Consider the following 18472-nt stretch of genomic DNA (forward strand, 5'->3'; position numbering starts at 1 on the left):
AAAGTGGACCCATGTGAACGTCATCCCCAGACGTCATCCAATCAACAGGTCGTTTTCTCCGGATTGCCACGTATTTGGTGAAATAGAAAGCTTTATTTTATGTAGGCGTACACCATCACAGCCAATCGTGATCAAGGAGGCGGGACAAACAGGCTAGCGTCTGTTCTGACAGTGGAGCTCTCCCAACACCGAAACAGACTGAGAAAAAAAAAAAAAAAATCATACCACTACGCAAATCCTTCCAATGGAGGAGGGCCAGGACGTCGAAGCTTTTTCGGCAAATGAAAAGAACGTCTGCAAGCTAGCAACCTAGCCCAACTAAAGGGAGAGGAAACAAAAGTTGTGAGTATCGTCAGCTTTACGAACATTTAAGTAATTGAGGACACGGCGGTTGCTATTTAGCTAATGTAGTTAACGTTGGCTTACGTCAAGTTCCGTGATTAACTTTGCCGTTGAGGTTAACGTTAGCTTTCCAACTGTGGTACCAAAATTGCCTACCCTAGCATGCTAAAGAAGCAGTTTGGCTCCTCTGCTAGTGAGTTAATCGCCTAGCTACCTTGCAAGTGAAACCATAGGCATCGTTCAGATTCCTCTTGTCATTAATTGTGACGCTGCCAAATAGCTGACTGGGCTGTTAACATTGCTATCATACTAGCATGTTGAACGTAACATTATAATGTTAGTTGACAACTGGCTGGTCAGCTAACGTTATATTAAGTTGCTGCTGCTAGCCAGCCTCCTGCTCAACATTAGGAGTTTTCTCAATACAGTATTAACACAATGCTAGTTGCTAACTAAAAGCTACAAGGGACGTTACCTTACTAACGTTAAACGTTAGCCAATTTTAACGTGTCTAGTTCCCTTTTTTGTCATAGTTTTGTCTTGGTAGTATAAACTTATTCATGTCAGACAACAAAACCATCAACAAAATATGTTTACCGTATACCGTTACCCGCAGTATCAAAATTACCTCGCACACACCGTTAACTCAGGGAATCTAGCTAGTGTTTTAATGCAATGGTAGGTCTAAGAGAACCCTGTTGTTTGTGTGAGGTCACGCTTTGAAATATGGTGTGTTTAAAGGCACATAACATGCCCAAGCATGGTGGTTCTTATGCATTGGCACAACAGTGAGAGAACTGTCAGCTTTACATCTAGCTAACATTCCTCTGAGGACTTCATTCTCCTTGTTCCGAGTGCATCACACACACACACACACACACACACACACACACACACACACACACACACACACACACACACACACACACACACACACACACAATGAAGCATTTGTTCGTTTTCTGTAGAGAACCAAGCAGTGGCCCTTGGATACAGTCCGATAGGAATCTGTTCAGTATGCTGTGGCTGGAGGTGGAGATGGCCAAGCTATTTCAGAGGAAGGTAGAGTGACAGAAGGAAAGTCATTTTGTATGCACTCATGGGCCCACATGAGCGTGGACTATGCTCTCAGTAATGAGAACTTTGTTGCGCATATTTACATGAAAAAGTGAGGTTAGTGTAGAAGGGGAAACTAAATTGTTTGTATTGCTCATCTAACATTGTTTGGTTCTGCTGCAGTGTACCATGTCAGATGTCCACTGCAGTGGCGCTGCTATGAAGTAGCACACATAGTCTGAGCATTATATACACAAGATCTGCAATGTTGTGCTAGCCTAGGCCTACTAGATCATCAGTCATTACAACTGGCTGATCCCTGTTCGTCACTACCAGGATAAGCTTCTGATGGCATGGCATTACAGCTGTGTAGAGTATTCTCTTGGGCAAGCACAACTAGAGGGAATCCCCCTAGACTTCAAATAGCTATCTATTTGTGATTATCTGGGGCATAATTCCAGTGAATTAGTATGTTTGGTTTAATCTGGTATTAATGACATTGAAAAGCATGGGGATGGTAAAATGCCCCCACAGTGGCTCCTCACTAAGCTGCCTCCTGCAAGGTTTGACTGTTAACTCAGCATTTTTAGTGGTGACTACAAAAAAATGATGCAATTTCTTAGTTTGTTTTTCATCTACGTATCACTTAGTTAGATTTGACTTGTGGTCTTGTGGCATGTTTGAATTCTGTAGCAGTGATGAATATATCCAACATATATCGATATTTAACACCATTACTCATTGACTTTTGGAAAGATTTTGCAATTATTGAACTTAAATAACACGGAAGAAGTTAAACAAATCAACAGTGAAAACACCTTTTAAGACCCTCCCAATTGAACACAAGACAAAATAAGAGTTTACTTGCAAAACGTAATGTGCCAAATAATCGTTTTTCTCCATTATTCTGTTTTTGTGATCATTAGGAGCCAAAATCCTAATTGCGATTTACAATTTTGATTAATTGCACAGCCCTACTGCTAACTTGTCATCTTGAGAAAGCAAGCATAAAGTGTTCTTAAAATGGGCTTAAAACCCGTGAATGCACAAATATCTTGGCTGTCTCCGCACCTGCTTTTATGCCACTTGACCTTGCAGCGGTTAACCTGGTTCCATATAGGAAGTTAGGAAATCCTGGTTGGTCTTCTCTAAAACTATCAACTATCTGAGATCTCCATGTCATATGATATGAGCTTTCACTTTTTTGGCCAGGTTACAGTAGATGAGCTCTTATCAAACCTAGACTGACCAGTTGGATCCAGGTGTGTGTGTGTGTGTGTGTGTTTGCATTTGCACAATTATTAACTGGACAACTGAACAAATAATAAAACGGTTGCCCGGATAGCTCAGTTGGTAGAGCGGGTGTAGAGGTGTACTCCTCGACGCAGCGGGCCCGGGTTCGGCCCTTTGCTGCATGTCATTCTCCCCCTCTCTCTCCCCTTTCATGTCTTCAGCTGTCCTGTCGAATAAAGGCCTAAAAATGCCCAAAAAATAATCTTTAAAAAGATATTTTGCTTAAAACTTGCTATTAAATTAAATATTGCCCCCCAACCAATTCCCCTGTATGCTGCACCCTTCTCTGTGGTCACACTGTCCTGCTTGGAGCATTGAACTCAACACAAATTGTATCTCCATAGCACTTAAGATTGACAGACATTGCTGTGCCCTTTCATTCTGTTTGTGGGATATTCACTGTAAAACTATTCTTAGAATATTCTTAGTTACTTACTTATGCCTGACACCCCTTGGAGGGTATAGGCCGTCGACAAAGGACCTCCAGAGAACTCGGTCGCTGGCTTTCTTTTCTATCTGTGACCAGACATATTTTTGATATCTGTCTGAAGCTCCCTCTGCCAGGTGTTTCTAGGCCGACATCTCTTTCCCTTTTACCCTGGGACAAGATAAGAATATTCACGAGTTGGTAAATGATTTGTGATGTTCCAAAATGGCTCCAAATATTTAAATGAATTATGATGGCTGTGTAGTGTTTTGGAATTCAGCAGTTGGTCACCAACTCTGACTTTCATAAAACTAACTTAAAGTCTCCTCCTCTTCCTAGTGCAATGTAAATTAAAGCACAACTGTCTTACTCTGATTTACATAGGTTATGCCTTCTTTTCAAGATTCAATCGAAAGACTTGGTGTGACGTAGCACACAATAAGGACTAAGTCTAGCTAGAAATAACCTATAATTGAGCCCTTCTGAGGAAGATTATCCTTGGCTTTGGGAGAGAGGTTTCGGAACATAATTGATGTTTGGGTCTGCCTTTGCCAGAGAAACCACCCTGTCTTTGCCCTCAGCTGAGGTTCCAGTCTTTGTGCCATGTTTAGATCCATTGACGGTACAATAATGCTTCATAATTTCTGGCTAATCATGTCATCCAGAGCGAGATAAGAGGAATAGGCTATCTGTCGTAACGTGCAAAAATGTTTGTTCATGCACTTTCCTTCCTAGTTGGAAGAAGCCAGTAATGTTTCCGCTCAAGAAGTAGTTATTACAACAGGACCAGGCCTGTCATTTAGTGTTGGACGGAGCCAGATATAGTCTATTCCCTCTTTGTCCAATTTACTGTTGCACACTGTCTGTTTCTGACTGAGCTATTCCAAGTTCTTCAAGACAAGTTCAGCAAATACTACATCACATTAGATATTCATGAGTTTGTTTTCTAAATTTTGATTGTGGTTGTTTTTGTGGTTTAGTTTATTTGTAGCAGGGACAAGTAGCCTACAGAAAGAGTGTGTGTGGCTAATTAAAGTTTGACTGTGATTCATTTATAAGGTGAACTGTACAAGAAAACTGTACGGAACAGCTACTGGAAATTGATATGGCAGAAAGCTGAAGGGAACACACAACAAAATGAGACGGGGCAATCTTGCCTTTGTCAGGACTCTTATTTCCTGGATGGACTATCAGTCTCCTATTTGCAGCATCCTTGCTGTGTGCTGGACTCAGAAAATTGCAGGGTGATATATTAGATGAAGCCAAGTTAACCGTTGATCAGATCAGTTCCGCTCCGCTTTTAACCCTTGTTGCTTGTTGCAGGCAAGCCAAAATGTACAATGTTTAAACTCCTTAACCAGACGCAGATCTGTAAAGGTATTGATTTGTTCAAAGTATTAGTGAGCTATGTTGATATGTGAAATATGTTTTAGCACTACCAGAGAAATGCCTTTTGAGAACCTAAATATAGAGAAGGAGCTTAGTCTGTGACTGTATTTGCTACAGCTTTTAAGACGTGCACAGGGTTTGGCTTACCCTTTTTCTTGTGGTCACACTTTTTTTTGTTTTTTGGACTCACTGAGTTGGAACAGGAAGCCAGATGTATTATTCACAGGTCTGTTAGCGTGAGAAGTGAGTGATTGCGTCTGAGAAGGTTTTTTTTGCCGTGTTTGTGGTGGGTGGGATAAGGTATGTGTGATGCTATGTCGCCGTTACATGACTTTTGGGCTTTTTGACTTGATATCTACAATGACCTGTTCTCACCATCTGTCCTCGGTACTTGAGTGGAAGTTCTCACACCTCAACTTCTCTGTCTGGCTGCTGTATGTCTCAGTGGCTTGTTCTTCCTTCCTTTGTTTGATAACAGTTCGATAACGGTTCAAAGTGTCTTATTTATGTCAGTCTAATGTCACTGGATTATATTTATGTCATAACTATACCCTCCTTTTTTTTACCTTTAAAAAAAAAAAAAATAATAATGGATATACTACGTTCTGCTCTGAGTCATACAGTAACAATGATTGTATGGTTGGATATGAGATTATAAATGGAGCCCTTTTCCGCCACTATGATGATAAAGTGAAGGGAAAGTACAGTTTTGGAGGCTCTGATCGCTTATGTAACTGCCTCTTGGATGTAGTGGGTAATCTTCAGATTATTACTCTGCTCAGGAGGTGGTTTTAATCCTGTCCCAGTACAGAGCAAACCCGGCTGAAGCCAACGGTCTACCTATCACTTTGCTATGACCAAGAGTCTGGACTGTCCCAGCAACACTCCGCCTTTACAGCCCTATCCTTATACGGGATGTTGTTCTGTGTCATTACTGAAGAAACATAGAATTAAATCTCTTGAACGTTGGGGTGACTGAAATAAGGCACACAGACTGCTATTCAAAGACTATATTTCCTGTGTCAACAAGAAAGTTTCAAGACAGAAGTATTGAAAGATATATTCGCACAGCTGCTGATTATGTAACAGCTAATGTGTTAATGTTTTGTGACCAGTCAAAGGTAATTTGGATCCATCGTAAGTTTCTACTTAAAAGAGCATATTTTGGCAGCTGGATTCTCACGATATCGCAGGATCACAAGATCACACATCCATCCAAATCCATCTTCCGAGGTTTCAAGTAAGGAGCTACTGGCAGCTACGGGCGTGGTTGAGGTGTGTGCGACGACTGTTCGTTCAAAACCACAATGGCGGACATGATAGACAAATGATCCAATCACCTGACGACAAGTATTTTTTGAAAGTGCCTGCCCTTTTCAAAAACAGTTTCCAGTGACGGCTTCTCAGATGGTTCTGTGTAACAAACCATGTGGCGTGTCATGTCACACTTTTTGTACTTGGTGGTGGTGGTGGTAGTAGTAGTAGAAGTAGTAGAAGTAGTAGAAGTAGTACTTGGTAAATGACCAAGATGGTTAATGTGTCTGTTTTCTTGTCCGTGTGCTGCTTTGTTGTTAAAGAGCGATTTCTGTGCTCTCTGTTTCAGATTCTTGTGCAGTGAACTTGTGGACCCTTCTTTCTCTTTCCAGTTCCAGCCCCTGCTCTATGGCCTTAAGGTACGTCACACGGGTTAAGTGAGTAGTGTTCCACTGTGTGGTGGGTTTAGGTTTTACTGCAAGATAAGTACCGTGGGAATGAACAGGGTGTTGGATTAATCTCCTTGTTTTTCTTATGCTGAATTCTGAGAGGAGAACTTTCAGTCTTTTCATGCTGACATTTGAGTTTCTCCCACTGCTTAGACAACTTCCCATTTATTCTGTCAATAAATCTTATCCATGCTGCAGTCAAAAGACTAGGAATGCCTCATTCTACTCTTATTGCAGTTATACAGTATCTACATTAATTCTGCAACTAACAATTATTTTCATTGTTGGTTAATTTCTCGATTAATCGGATTAGTTGTTTGGTCTATAAAATGTCAGAAAATGCTGAAAAATGTTGATTGTTTTCCAAAGCCTAAGATGATGTCCTCAAATGTCTTGTTTTGTCCACAACTCAAAGATATTCAGTTTACCTTCATAGAGAAGTGAAGAAACTAGAAAATGTTCACATTTAGGAACTATTAACACTCAAGAAGCTAGAATCAGAATATTTAGTTTTTTTCCTACAAATTACGCAAACCGATTAATCAATTATCAAAATAGTTGGCGATCAATTTAATAGTTGACAACTAATTAATTTATTGGTTAATTTTTGTAGCTCTAATCTCCATTTTAAAGGTACTACTTGTGAGAATTAGGGCTCCAGGCACTTGTGACCCAAAACTCGGTTAAACTAAACATTTTCATTGGTCGCACCAGTGCATCTGACATTTAGCAGGTCTGTCTCTGTCTGTGTATGTGTGTAGCTTACACACATAGCTTATCTAGTGACTTCTTTATTTATTTCTTTCGTCAAGAAAAATGCAGTGTTGCCCGTTACCCTGGCCCCGAAAGACCCAACATCGTCGGCGGTAACTGCTCTGCCACCTGTCTCACCTGGCCCCGGTAAAATGCCTAATCCTGTCCATCTTCAGCAGCGATGGCCTCATCTGATTCTGAACCTGAGCCAGAGCCTACCACATACAAAAAGGCCAAAATATACACTACTGGTCAAAAGTTTGGGGTCACTTAGAAATTTCCATTACAGACAGAATACCAGCTGAGATCAGTTGCATTGTTTTTTAACCAGGGCAGCAGTTTTCAGATTACATTATGTGCTTACATAATTGCAAAAGGGTTCTTGACTGTTGTGTGAAGGAGTGGCTGATCTTTAATGAAATATCTACATTGTTCATTATCAGCAACCATTCATCCAATGTTCCAAAGGCACATTCTGTTTACTGATCTGATATCATTTTAAAAGGCTGACTGAGAAAACATTGGAGAACCCTTTTGCAATTATGTAAGCACATAATGTAATCTGAAAACTGCTGCCCTGATTAAAAAAAAAAAAAAAAAATGCAACTGATCTCAGCTGGTATTCTGAATGGAATGGAAATTTCTAAGTGACCCCAAACTTTTGACCGGTAGCGTATATACCTTTTGCAAAGAATGGCTTTTCCAATTTCCGTGGCTCAGATATGATAAAATGGTCAGCATTATGCATCGCATTTAAGAGTGAGGCAAAGCATGGCTGGGAACAGTGCTTTTTCAGTGTTCCGAATTTAAGAAGCCAAACCGAAACAGTGAGGAGAAAATTGAACACTGCTTATAATATAACCAAAGAAGAGCTACCTTTTTAATTGAATTTTAGTCTCAGATCATCAGCACTTTTTAAGTTTATTGTAAATATTGAGGTTATTGCGATTTGTTTTTTAGGCTGTTAAGAAATTTTGAATTTTCAACAGTTTTTGAACTTACAAAAAAGGTTACACTTAAAATCTGTTATTGCGGGGCCAAAAGGCAGTGCAACCAATGTAAAAAAGTTAGTCTGGAGCCCTGGCGATGGTTATCAGACCTACAATGTAGCATAGATTAGAACATGGTGAGGTAGTGGCTGCTGGTTTGGCTCATACCCTTTGTTACAGCAAAGTAAGACTTTTAATGCAAGTGTTCACATAGTTGGATATAATAATAATAATAATAATAATAATAATAATAATAATAATAATAATAAAAAAAACAGTCATAATTTAGTAGGGTTGGGTATTTTTTTTTTCGATTCCGGTGCTAAATCGATACTTTTAAAACGGTGCTGGTGCCTGAACCGGTACTTTTCAATAAAGTAAAAAAAAGAAGAAGAAAAAAAAATAAGGGTAGTAAACAGCAGTCAGTGACTTGTTTATTGCTAAGGCCATGGTCAAAATTAAAGATTTAATAATAATGTAATAACTATAACAATAACTTATTTCACCAGTAAATTGCTGTTGAACCCCAGATGGGAAAAGGGTATTTTACAATTACTGTGAATGCACCACGAGGCTACCTGTTTTAAGTGAATGCACCGTCTGTGTTGTTTAATTCCGACAACGGCAGCTGCAAGTGAACGCACCGTCTGTGTTGTTTAACTCCGACCATATAAACATAGTACTACTAGTACTACTACTGTATATCTATGAATTCCGACAACGGCAGCTGCTGTGCTGCAGTGCAGACTGTTACATCGCGCTGTTGAAGTCCTCCACAGTGAAATACAGTCACACTTTACACTGTTTAACGTTAGCTGTCAGCATTTTACCGGTGTTTAATCCAGCTGCTAGCTAAAGGTAGGCTAACGTTACATGCTGTCAGGTGTAGTGTAAAGTCAAGCACCGAAATGAGGCACCGAAACTTTCTTTCTTATTCGGTCTCGTTACTACCGTTTACGTCGGCACCGGTTCCCTATTGGCACCGAGTTTCGGTACCCAACCCTATAATTTAGTGTGAAAGTCAGATGATCAGATTAACATCTGATAGCTTCCCTTACAGTACACAATGCAAAGCTTTTGTCAGAAGGAAGAAATTGAGTGTGTTTATATCAAATCAAATGGCATGTGTGCTATGTAAAAGTAGCAACTAGATGGAGCTGATTGAGAGCAACTGGCGTTGGGTAACCTTCTGTCAAAGGAGTGGAGCTTAGGCTATTTTAGATCATATTTTAGTTCTACATGTCAAATACAATATTTAGAAAATGATTAGTGGATTACCACAGCAGTCATGATACATGAACATGATAGCACAACGACAGTCTGGTTGAGTGGTCCAACACAGGGTGAGCCCATGTTCAGTGTTTTGTATCATACACTAGTTTTGGGTATGCAGGGCATATCCTCAAATAAAGAAGCTAACAAGTAGCATATAGCATTGTGCTAATTACATTGTTAACTTGTTTATATGTTTCAGTTTTGGGCAGTATCATTTGTAGACGTATCATCAGAAAATAAAGAATATTGAGTTACGTGTAAAACCTCTGTTGCAGCTCTAGTTCTGGCCAACACCCTAAAAAAATAAGGCTAAAAATGTGGTCTGTGGTAAAGTAATGTTGCTTAAGGCAAGGAACTGTAAAGGTTGTGAAGTTGAATTGCACTGGTGTGCTGCTCTAAATACTGTTTTACATGTTTTTTCTGCCTCTGGGAGACGAACATCATCTCAGAATAGTAATTGGTCAGAAAAGAGGATCATTTTGATGCAGGGTCTAGTCAGGTCACATTCTTCAGCAGTGACAACAACCACATTTTCTGTGGGTTGCCTCACAACTGTCAATCTTGACCGGCCAAAACCTGGTTGATAACTTTTTTCTGAATGTTACACGTTGCATTTCTTGTTCCTGTTCGTAGACGAAAGACTGCCTACTAACTTACAGGTTATTAACAAATAGATTGACAAAGTAGCAGTATTCAAACTGAGGCTGTAAGAAGCAGAAGGTATATTTTAAGCAAGAATAGAAAGGAAAAATGTGTCCTTGCACAGCAGGGCTCTGAATGAACCATAATTGAACGGTGACTGTAATTGATACAGAGTGAGATTTTGTTCCTCGACAGCCCCTTGGATCGGACTATGTAGCAGGACTATACAGAAAACGGTGATAATTAAAGCTGCGAGCAGCGATGACGGGCCCTCGCTTCTTGCCCCGGGGTGTACTGGCAAATGCAACATCACATGTAGACCACACATTCTAAGTTTCATGTAAATTGGAATAACTTTTGCCAAGATAGAACTGTTCATGTTTCAACACCCACCTACAGGAAGTTGTTCCTCCATAACTTGCGCATTGTGTTAGCTATCAAAATTCTTTTGATAACTTTTAGTCACGAGGGTCCACCGAGTCTATATCAAAGTTTTCGTGCAGATTGGACTCACGGCCCAGGAGGAGTTAGACAAAGTATGTTTCCCATATATCGCAATGTGAATAATTAATAAAAAAAATTCTAACAGCGCCATCTAATGGCCGATTCACTCTAAATTTGGCATGGATGCTCAAGCCCTTATGCGGAACAACTGTGTCATATTTGGTGGCAATCTGAATAAGTCTTGGTAAGATACGCAACTTCCTGTTTTGACAGCCCCCTGCAGGAAGTTGGTCCTCTGTAACTTGCGCATTGTGTTAGCTATCAAAATTATTTTTATATGTTATTGTCATGAGGGTCCACCGAGTCTAAGTGCACATTTTTGTGCAGATGGGACTCACGCTCTCGGAGGAGTTAAAAAAAGGAGGTTTCGCTCAAAGCGAATTTGCTAATTAATTAAAAAAAAAATGAAAACTGCCCCATCTAAAGGCCAATTGATGCCATATTTGGCATTGGCACATGAGGAACAACTATTTTAAGTTTTGTGTCCATCGGACACAAAACAAGATACAGCAAGATACAGCCATTCCTGTTTCCAGGTTCGAAAGAATGTAAAACACATGAAAAATGCATAATTAAAAATGGCCGCCTTCCGGTTGGGCGGAGCTAATGAAGGTAAATGGGAAATATGTCCGCAATGATTATAGCAATATAGCTATTAAATCTGGTGAAGATCGGAGCAACTATGTCCAAGTTAAGGCCTTCCTCACATTAGGGGGCGCTTTGGAGCCCGCTTACAGGTATGGGCCAAATCGCTGTGCAGTCTGGCAGAGCTCCCAGGTGTTTATGTGGGCGCCAATTTTTGTGAGTTTTCGTATATATTGAGGCCGTCAAGAATGGGCCCAAGGGCTAAAACCAATTAGGGTCACATAGGCCACGCCCACTTTGACCAGTCAGTACCTTACTGTAGGGGTGGCCTCATGAGTGGCCCTAGATGGTACCCATCACATTTTGTAAAAATCAGATGAGCCGTTCATGAGGTATACACTTTATGTACTTGTAGCGCCCCCTAGTGGCCAATTTTCATAAAATGTGTGGGGCACCTCCAGAGCGTCATGGCAAACAAGAATCGTAAGTTTTGCGTTGATAGCAATTATTTTGGTCGAGATATGGCAAAGTTGGTGTTTTCATACTTAGCTACACAAATTTGTTTGTGCGTAATATGTGCAATTTTTATCCTATAAAAATTCTTTGGATAACTTTTTGTCAGGTCCGTCTGGAGATGCTACCTGCCAAGTTTCGTGCAGATCGGCCGCTCGGTCTAGGAGGAGTTCGGCAAAGTAGGTTTTCGAATAATTGGCGATTTTTCACGCATAAAGGTCTAGGTGGAAATGGGCGTGGCCTACATCAGGAGATTCAGCTGGATCCAGGGAACGCGAAGATGTATGGGTTTTGAATGTGCAATGTATGGCTTGTGAGTTATAGGGCCAAATGCGTTTTTTTCTGCAATAGCGCCACCTAGTGGTGCATATGAGTAATTATTTAGAATCTTTGCAATTTTCACCAGTTGTGACATGCGTGCAAATTTTTGTGAGTTTTCGTGCATTCTAACCCCCTCAAAATGTGACATAGGACTCGGAAAAATAATCTGACGAAAAACAATCGGTTCCTTCGCCCTTTCAGTGCAAGGCACCGTTGGGGCCTTGCACTTTTGTGCTCGGGCCCTAATTAGGCGTGGAGGAAAACACAATATCTCGGGAAGTGACAGGATACATTTCTCTAACTGTAGAGAGCTGTTAGTAGCATAGTGCAATCATCTGAGTGGGGCTCTTCCTATGTTGAATACTGGACAGATATATGCATGTCTTACAAGTGGTGCTTTTGTTGTGGTATATACACATTCATAAATTTTGAATGTGTAAACGGTTTTATTCAGCTTATTAAGCTAGCCTTAATAAGGGAATAGAATCTTAAAATTGTTTGAAGTAGGCAATAAAGTTGGTATTACAATGTTTATTCTAAAGATATTATTCATTAAAAGTTGCACCAGTGCAGTCACAAACACACAAGCAAATATTTTATTTTATGGCTTCATAATTTTTGGTTACACTTGAGAGCCCTGCACAGGAAGGCAGGATTGTAGCCTTGAGAGTGTAGTGGCTGTTGGCACCGTTAGAGGGCAGTGCAACATTGTTTTGATATTCACCTTACCTGACACAGACCTCAAACTGTTTACTGACATCAAGTGGTGGAGTAGCAGTTCAGATGTATGCATACCCAGGTTGATCAACATGGCTGTAGCAGGGTTGTGCTGACAGTGTACTGAGCTGACTGCAAAACGGACTCTGACTTCTGGGCCCCAGCCCACTAGTTTTCCTGTTTTCTCCTGCTTGAAAGCAGAACAAGGCAGGGGCGGGTGGGACCCAGAATGGCATAGGAACGCTGCACATTGTTCCCAGAGCTTCCTCTTCCACATTCCTGGGCTGATTGGGATCTGGGCCTCCTGTGCAGGAGTATTGTTCTAACTCAACAGCACCACAGACCTGGCCCCAACAAACCACAGCTGCCTCCACTGACCATTGTAGTACTCAGGCTGGGTGATGTCTCTCTCTCTCTTTTTTTTTTTTTTTTTTTTTTTTTTTTTTTTTCTCTCTCTCTCTCTCTCTCTCTCTCTCTCTCTCTCTCTCTCTCTCTCTCTCTCTCTCTCTCTCTCTCTCTCTCTCTCTCTCTGACTCATTTAGCAATTCCAGCAGGATCTGCTGCCTCAGCCTCTCTGCATCTTTGCATCATCCTCAGTCTTGCACTGCCAACAATCGTCCCTTCTTGCAACTTAAAGCATATTTTCTGTTTTCACTCACCTTAGTAGTTAGGGGTCAGTCAATCGCAGAAGTTCTCAGTGTGATTTGGTGTACATATTGATGATGGACGACACTCCCATTTGCAGTAGAGGTGCTTGGATATTCAAAAGGCTAAGTCCAATGCTAAACTACAAATCAATTCCTATTGTGTGGCGGGTCTATGGTCTCCAGCAACGACTGAAGAGTCCCCCGGCTGTCTATATGCAATGGGACAAAAATAGGTTGAACCATTAAACTAAGACTACCATCCTTTGAGGTTGTGCTTTTATAGATTGACTGTAAATGTTGTTTTGTGTTTTATAAGCTACTATCTGTGTGTATTGTAAAGGTTTAAAATTGATTAAACAATAAATGAATGTGATTTTTATGAGGTGAAAAAGAAGTGCTTCCTATTCAAAGCTTTAACAGCTTTGGACAACTGGAGAGTTTTTCAGAGTCCAACTTTTTGCAAAAGTGTTTGTGAGCCAAAGTCTAGCTCTAACAAGCTTTCTGGTGGTTTGCCATCCAATATTGCTGAGCATTTTCCTTTTTTATTTTTTTTCAGCAATTTTGGGGCTTGTCAGTAGATTTCAACAATTTGTGCAGCTTGGTATGATTTCTGCCAGCTGGCCTCTAGAGGGCAGAGTTTTCACAAAACTGCTGCATCGCATTTATCATTGCATTCTTTCACTTTGTGCTTACTCTGCAGGCAAGGTTTGGTGCTGGATAAATGTAATAAAAAAAACAATTGAAATGGATAAACAGCTGAACAGTTTTTTTTTTTTTTGTATAGTATTTTGAGAAATCACAAATGGAAAAAGATGGAGAGAATGGTGATTTGTTTTTATTTTACTTCCTTCCGTAAGCACTTGCTTAATATGTTTCTGTCCATACTTGGTCTTACACACAATGCATTTTTGCCTTAGGATCTTTACCCTAAGAAATAATTTTCTATCAAGTAGATGGTTGCTTAGGCATGAGGACATGCAATAGAAACAAATTAAGTTAATTCACTTCACAGGGCTTACCACAACTGTCATAGCACAAACTGAAATGGCTTTAAATATCTGTTTGGGAAAACACATCACATTAAAAGGTTGGGCTCCGGAATACTTCTAGACAATGTGTTAACTGCATCTTTAGATTAAGTTTTCGTTCATGTCATAATTGACGTCCATTATTTATCACTTCTGATTTAGTCCACCACCCCTTGTGGAAAAGCATCACTTTTAAACTTGCTACAGGCTCAACTTTCTTGACCAGCCTCTTGTTTACTTGTGCTCTGCTGTTTTGTGCTAGACATGTAGCACCTTCTCCTTCAGGAAACGAATGGCTAGTGTTGTATGTAACGGGGTCGGTGTCACCCCTTAAAACTCAACCATTGCGTCTGTGTGTGGCCACAGAACCCAAAAAATTGAGATGACCGAGCCTTAAAAGCTGCAAAGCTGAGTTTTAATTCCCATTGTGTCTTTTAGCTCTACCAGCCCTTTTACATTACACTGTCGCTTAATTCATAATTTATAGAAAAATGCTTAATGGAGTCTTAATTGGAGCAAGATCAAATGAGCATTGTGCAGTTTTGTGTTGCCCAATTGCATTATTGAGGTGCATAGTCAATGATGACTCAGCAGTCATCTTAAAGGTGTTTTAGTTTGCTGCACACTAGTGCTACAGTCATCTTTATTATTTATATTTTTTTTTTGTGGAGTGTTACACCGTTGTTACATTGCTATTGAGTACTGGCTATTTTGATGCTTGGATGGCCTATAAATTATTGCACTCAGTCGCAGAGAACAGAAAAAATTAATGATTTCTTTAGGTAGTGAGTTTTTATGAGAGTCAGCGCAGTGTAGTCCTTCTCACTCCTCAGCTAGGGATATTTGGAAAGGCTTGAGTTTGCTGCAGGTACACGTTATGCAGCCAAGCAGAGCACAGCAGTCTGTCATCACCCTGTTTCAAAGACCCCATCACTTTGCTCATTCTGCTTCTCTTTATAATAGCTCAGCACAGTCAAGCACAAGTGAAAGCAAATAAGTGAAACGCTCTTATTTGTGTAAGTTAGCCAGAATGCAAACACGCATTTTTGTTTGTGTATGGATGCTAACAAGTAAAACCATTCCGACGATGATAAGGGCTATCAGTAAATACAGGCGGGCCAGTGTAACCAGCTCCATGGAGTTCTGATACTTCTTATAGTGCCTGTCAATCTTCTTCCTCCGCTCTTGGTCTCTTTCACTGGTGAGCAACACAGGCCAGCAGGGTGTGGCTTATGTCGTCTCTGTTGTGATTGGCTGGTGGCCCAGGCTTATGTTATCTCCTGTGGAACATGTTCTACTCCACACCCCAGATAGTGCTTGGCACTTAAAACATAGCCCTGCCCACTGACAATTACATCACGATCTATGAAAAGTGCCATGTCTGTTTGCTTTCTGCGTTCACTGTGAGCAGACAGGTAATGTTGCAGCGTAAGAAGTCGGAACTTACTAGTAGAGGAGAAGCTGTTAACTGTAGCTAGCCAACGTGACAAACAACTTTTAGAGAGCCTGACAGGTAGTGTCTCTTCTGGTCTGTAACAGCAGATCTGAGGGCACACACATACTGTACAGGCTTTGACTGTGAGTGAATGAATGTGTGGCTGCTGCATGTAGGTAGCATCAGGAGACCGGGAGTGTACTGTCTCCTTGCTTGTCTGTAAATGGGGTGAATGGCATGGCGCGGCGTGTCGGACTAACCACCAGAGTAAAAGACAGAAAAAGTCTTGTCAGACATGGAGTTTCTGAAGAGCCTGGTTCCATCTGTCATCTCAGGGGAGGGGCCCATTGAACAGGGGGGAGTCTTGCCCAGGGAGACAGGTCCACGGCTCCTTCGTATGAAAAGACTGGGCCTGCTAGCCATGGGACAAACCATTGAGGAAGTTCCAGTAAATCCGATGATACAGGTAGTCCCGGGGATCAGCTCCTCCAAGCCTGTCAGCAGGAACCAAACCCGCCTCAAAGGTACACCTGACTCAGCTGCATATTGATGCAGCAGTTATCCGCATTGATTTTTGTGTTTATCTCTGCTAATTAGGCCACTTCATTCTAGCTTTTTAGAATTTTACATTTTTAGTTAAGTGTTTAAGCTTTGTTAACATGTAACCAAAGTTTGGCTTTACTCCCATCACCTTTATGCACACATGCTAACATGCACATACATACAGTGTATAGATACAATATACTGTATACATGCTAGGGCTGGGCAGTCGCCTATATTTTTTTCATTGGATGTTAGTGGGGCTAACCAGAGGTCTCAGGGCTAGATTTATCAAGCCGTTTGCGCCTGTTTCCAGGTGCTAATTGGTCGCAAAGACGGACGTAACCGATGCGGGCTATTTACAAACAGGGCGCACTTGGGTAAAATCGCAGATTGTCTGCCACATGAGCAAGAAGAGACAAGTTGCGCTTTCAATATGCGTTCGTGGGAGGGTTGTAGGGAAAGTGGGAGTTCCACCCAAAAAGGTGGGAGGATAAGCGCAAAGTGCACCTAATTATATATTCTGTGGTATTTACTAAGACTGTCAGTAAGAGCGCGCCTCTATTCTGCGGGGGAAATTCTCCGCCTCTTTAAATCAGCCGCAATCGAGTTTCCTCGTAGACCTTTATGCCGCTGGTGAAATGGCAACAGTAATTTGAGCAAGACGAAGACGTAGGCGAGGCTGAAAATATTTTTAACAGAAGAATCACACTTTGTCAGTGAACACAACATCATTTAGCGTTACAGATCAAGCAGACATGCAATATTAGAGTTACTGGAAGAAATCAAAGATGAAATTGAATCTCCCACTCAGCGTTCACATCCCACTCCAGCAGTTGTTAAACTCCTCGCTACATTACAAATATTGGCATCAGGATCATTTCAAACAGTCATAGCATCAGCAGTGGGAATATCGCAGTCTGCACTCAGCCATATCATAGCACATGTACCTCTTTGCTACAGCGCAATTTACGGTATAGTGGGCGGAGAAAGACGCTGATTGCCTGATGGGTGTCAGGGTTGATAAATACTACGCAAAATGTGGAAGCATAGCGTGCGCTATTACCGAACTCGCATAAACAGACGCAGCGCAAACTGCGCTAGTGTTAGTAAATTAGGCCCATAGTGCATTACCAAAGCTCTGTTAATGTCAGTGTTGCAAATAGCCAGTGTTAATTTGCTGGGTTGTTTTTGTACATTTATCTATACATGACCTTTTAACATACAAGTCCTAGAAGTTTAATTGTTGTGGTCTAACGCCATGCTGGCGGCCGTTGCTATTGTTTAGTGATGTGTTCTAAGACATTACAGCAAATTGGGATTCAGTTTTTTAAATTTTTTTATGCTTAGCTATTCTGCTGGCCAAGTACGTCCTCTACCGCTGTATAAAAAAGGAAAAAATAAACAAAATATAATTAAGATCTCAGTATCTTCAGATCATCTGAAGTATTGGCACCTGCCTACTACAGTATGGAGTTTGTAGCAAAGGTTTGAGAGTTAAGGCCGGCTTCACACTGCCTGCGTGGCGTGAGCGTGTCAGCTGCTTGGCGTGTTCGTTTTTATTTCGGGTCCCATGTTAACAGGTAGGAGCTTGCACACTGTCTGTGTGACACACACGTCTCAGGAAAAACAAAAACGTGTACATGGTAGAAATAGAACCGATGCCTATTTTTCACACAATGTTTGAAGCATTTCCAGGCAAAATAGAAAAAAAAAGGATGTGTATATGTCATTTTGACACAAATACATATTAATAAATTACATTTTGATGTTTGAAAGTCTCTAGGTTTTGACATAAATGCAGATATAAATGTAATTAAAAAAAAAAAAAAAAGAAATAATTATTGATTTCAAATATTCCACTTAGGCAATATTCTGGAGCCTATTTTGCCGTCAATACTGCCGACGTTGTCTTTGCTGTAATGAAATCAGTATATATTTATGTTTAACATGAAGTATACTACTGCTTGAGAGCATTTTATCAATGGGAAACATACATGTGTACAGACAAGGCTAGCAGCAGTGCCGCGTCAGACACGTTTCTGGTGTGAAAAGACCAAAATCCACGCAACAGAAACGCCACGCTCACGCCTCGCAGCCAGCGCGAAGCCGGTGTAATTTTGTTGGGTATGAGTTGTGCTGACAGTGTTAATCCTCTGAAGTAAGTCTACTATTGTGTCTATGGATACAGTAGTTAAAGGTTTAGTAGATTTGTGTACACATACAAATTATGTGTGCGTGCAGTTTGCCTCCGCACTGGGGTGATGAATTGTCATCAGTTCCTCAGCTTTTTTGCAGGGCTACCTGTCAGAG

General features: G+C 40.9%; 1 protein-coding gene and 1 long non-coding RNA gene across 2 annotated transcripts in view; both read left to right on the forward strand.

Moving 5' to 3' along the window:
- The first annotated feature begins 150 nt into the window (after positions 1-150).
- LOC120565971 lies at positions 151-7212 on the forward strand. The gene is made up of 3 exons (XR_005640312.1): positions 151-342; positions 6111-6180; positions 7023-7212. It is a non-coding gene; the product is annotated as an uncharacterized LOC120565971 (long non-coding RNA).
- An 8357-nt stretch (positions 7213-15569) lies between these two features.
- Positions 15570-18472, forward strand: part of fryl (furry homolog, like) — a 63211-nt gene continuing 60308 nt past the window's right edge. Inside the window, exon 1 of the mRNA XM_039810206.1 lies at positions 15570-16143. Coding sequence (XP_039666140.1) covers positions 15915-16143 — 229 coding nt within the window. The 5' untranslated portion in view covers positions 15570-15914. The remainder of the gene's footprint in view (positions 16144-18472) is intronic.

Source organism: Perca fluviatilis, chromosome 9, assembly GCF_010015445.1.
Source record: "Perca fluviatilis chromosome 9, GENO_Pfluv_1.0, whole genome shotgun sequence".
Taxonomy (NCBI): Eukaryota; Metazoa; Chordata; class Actinopteri; order Perciformes; family Percidae; genus Perca; species Perca fluviatilis.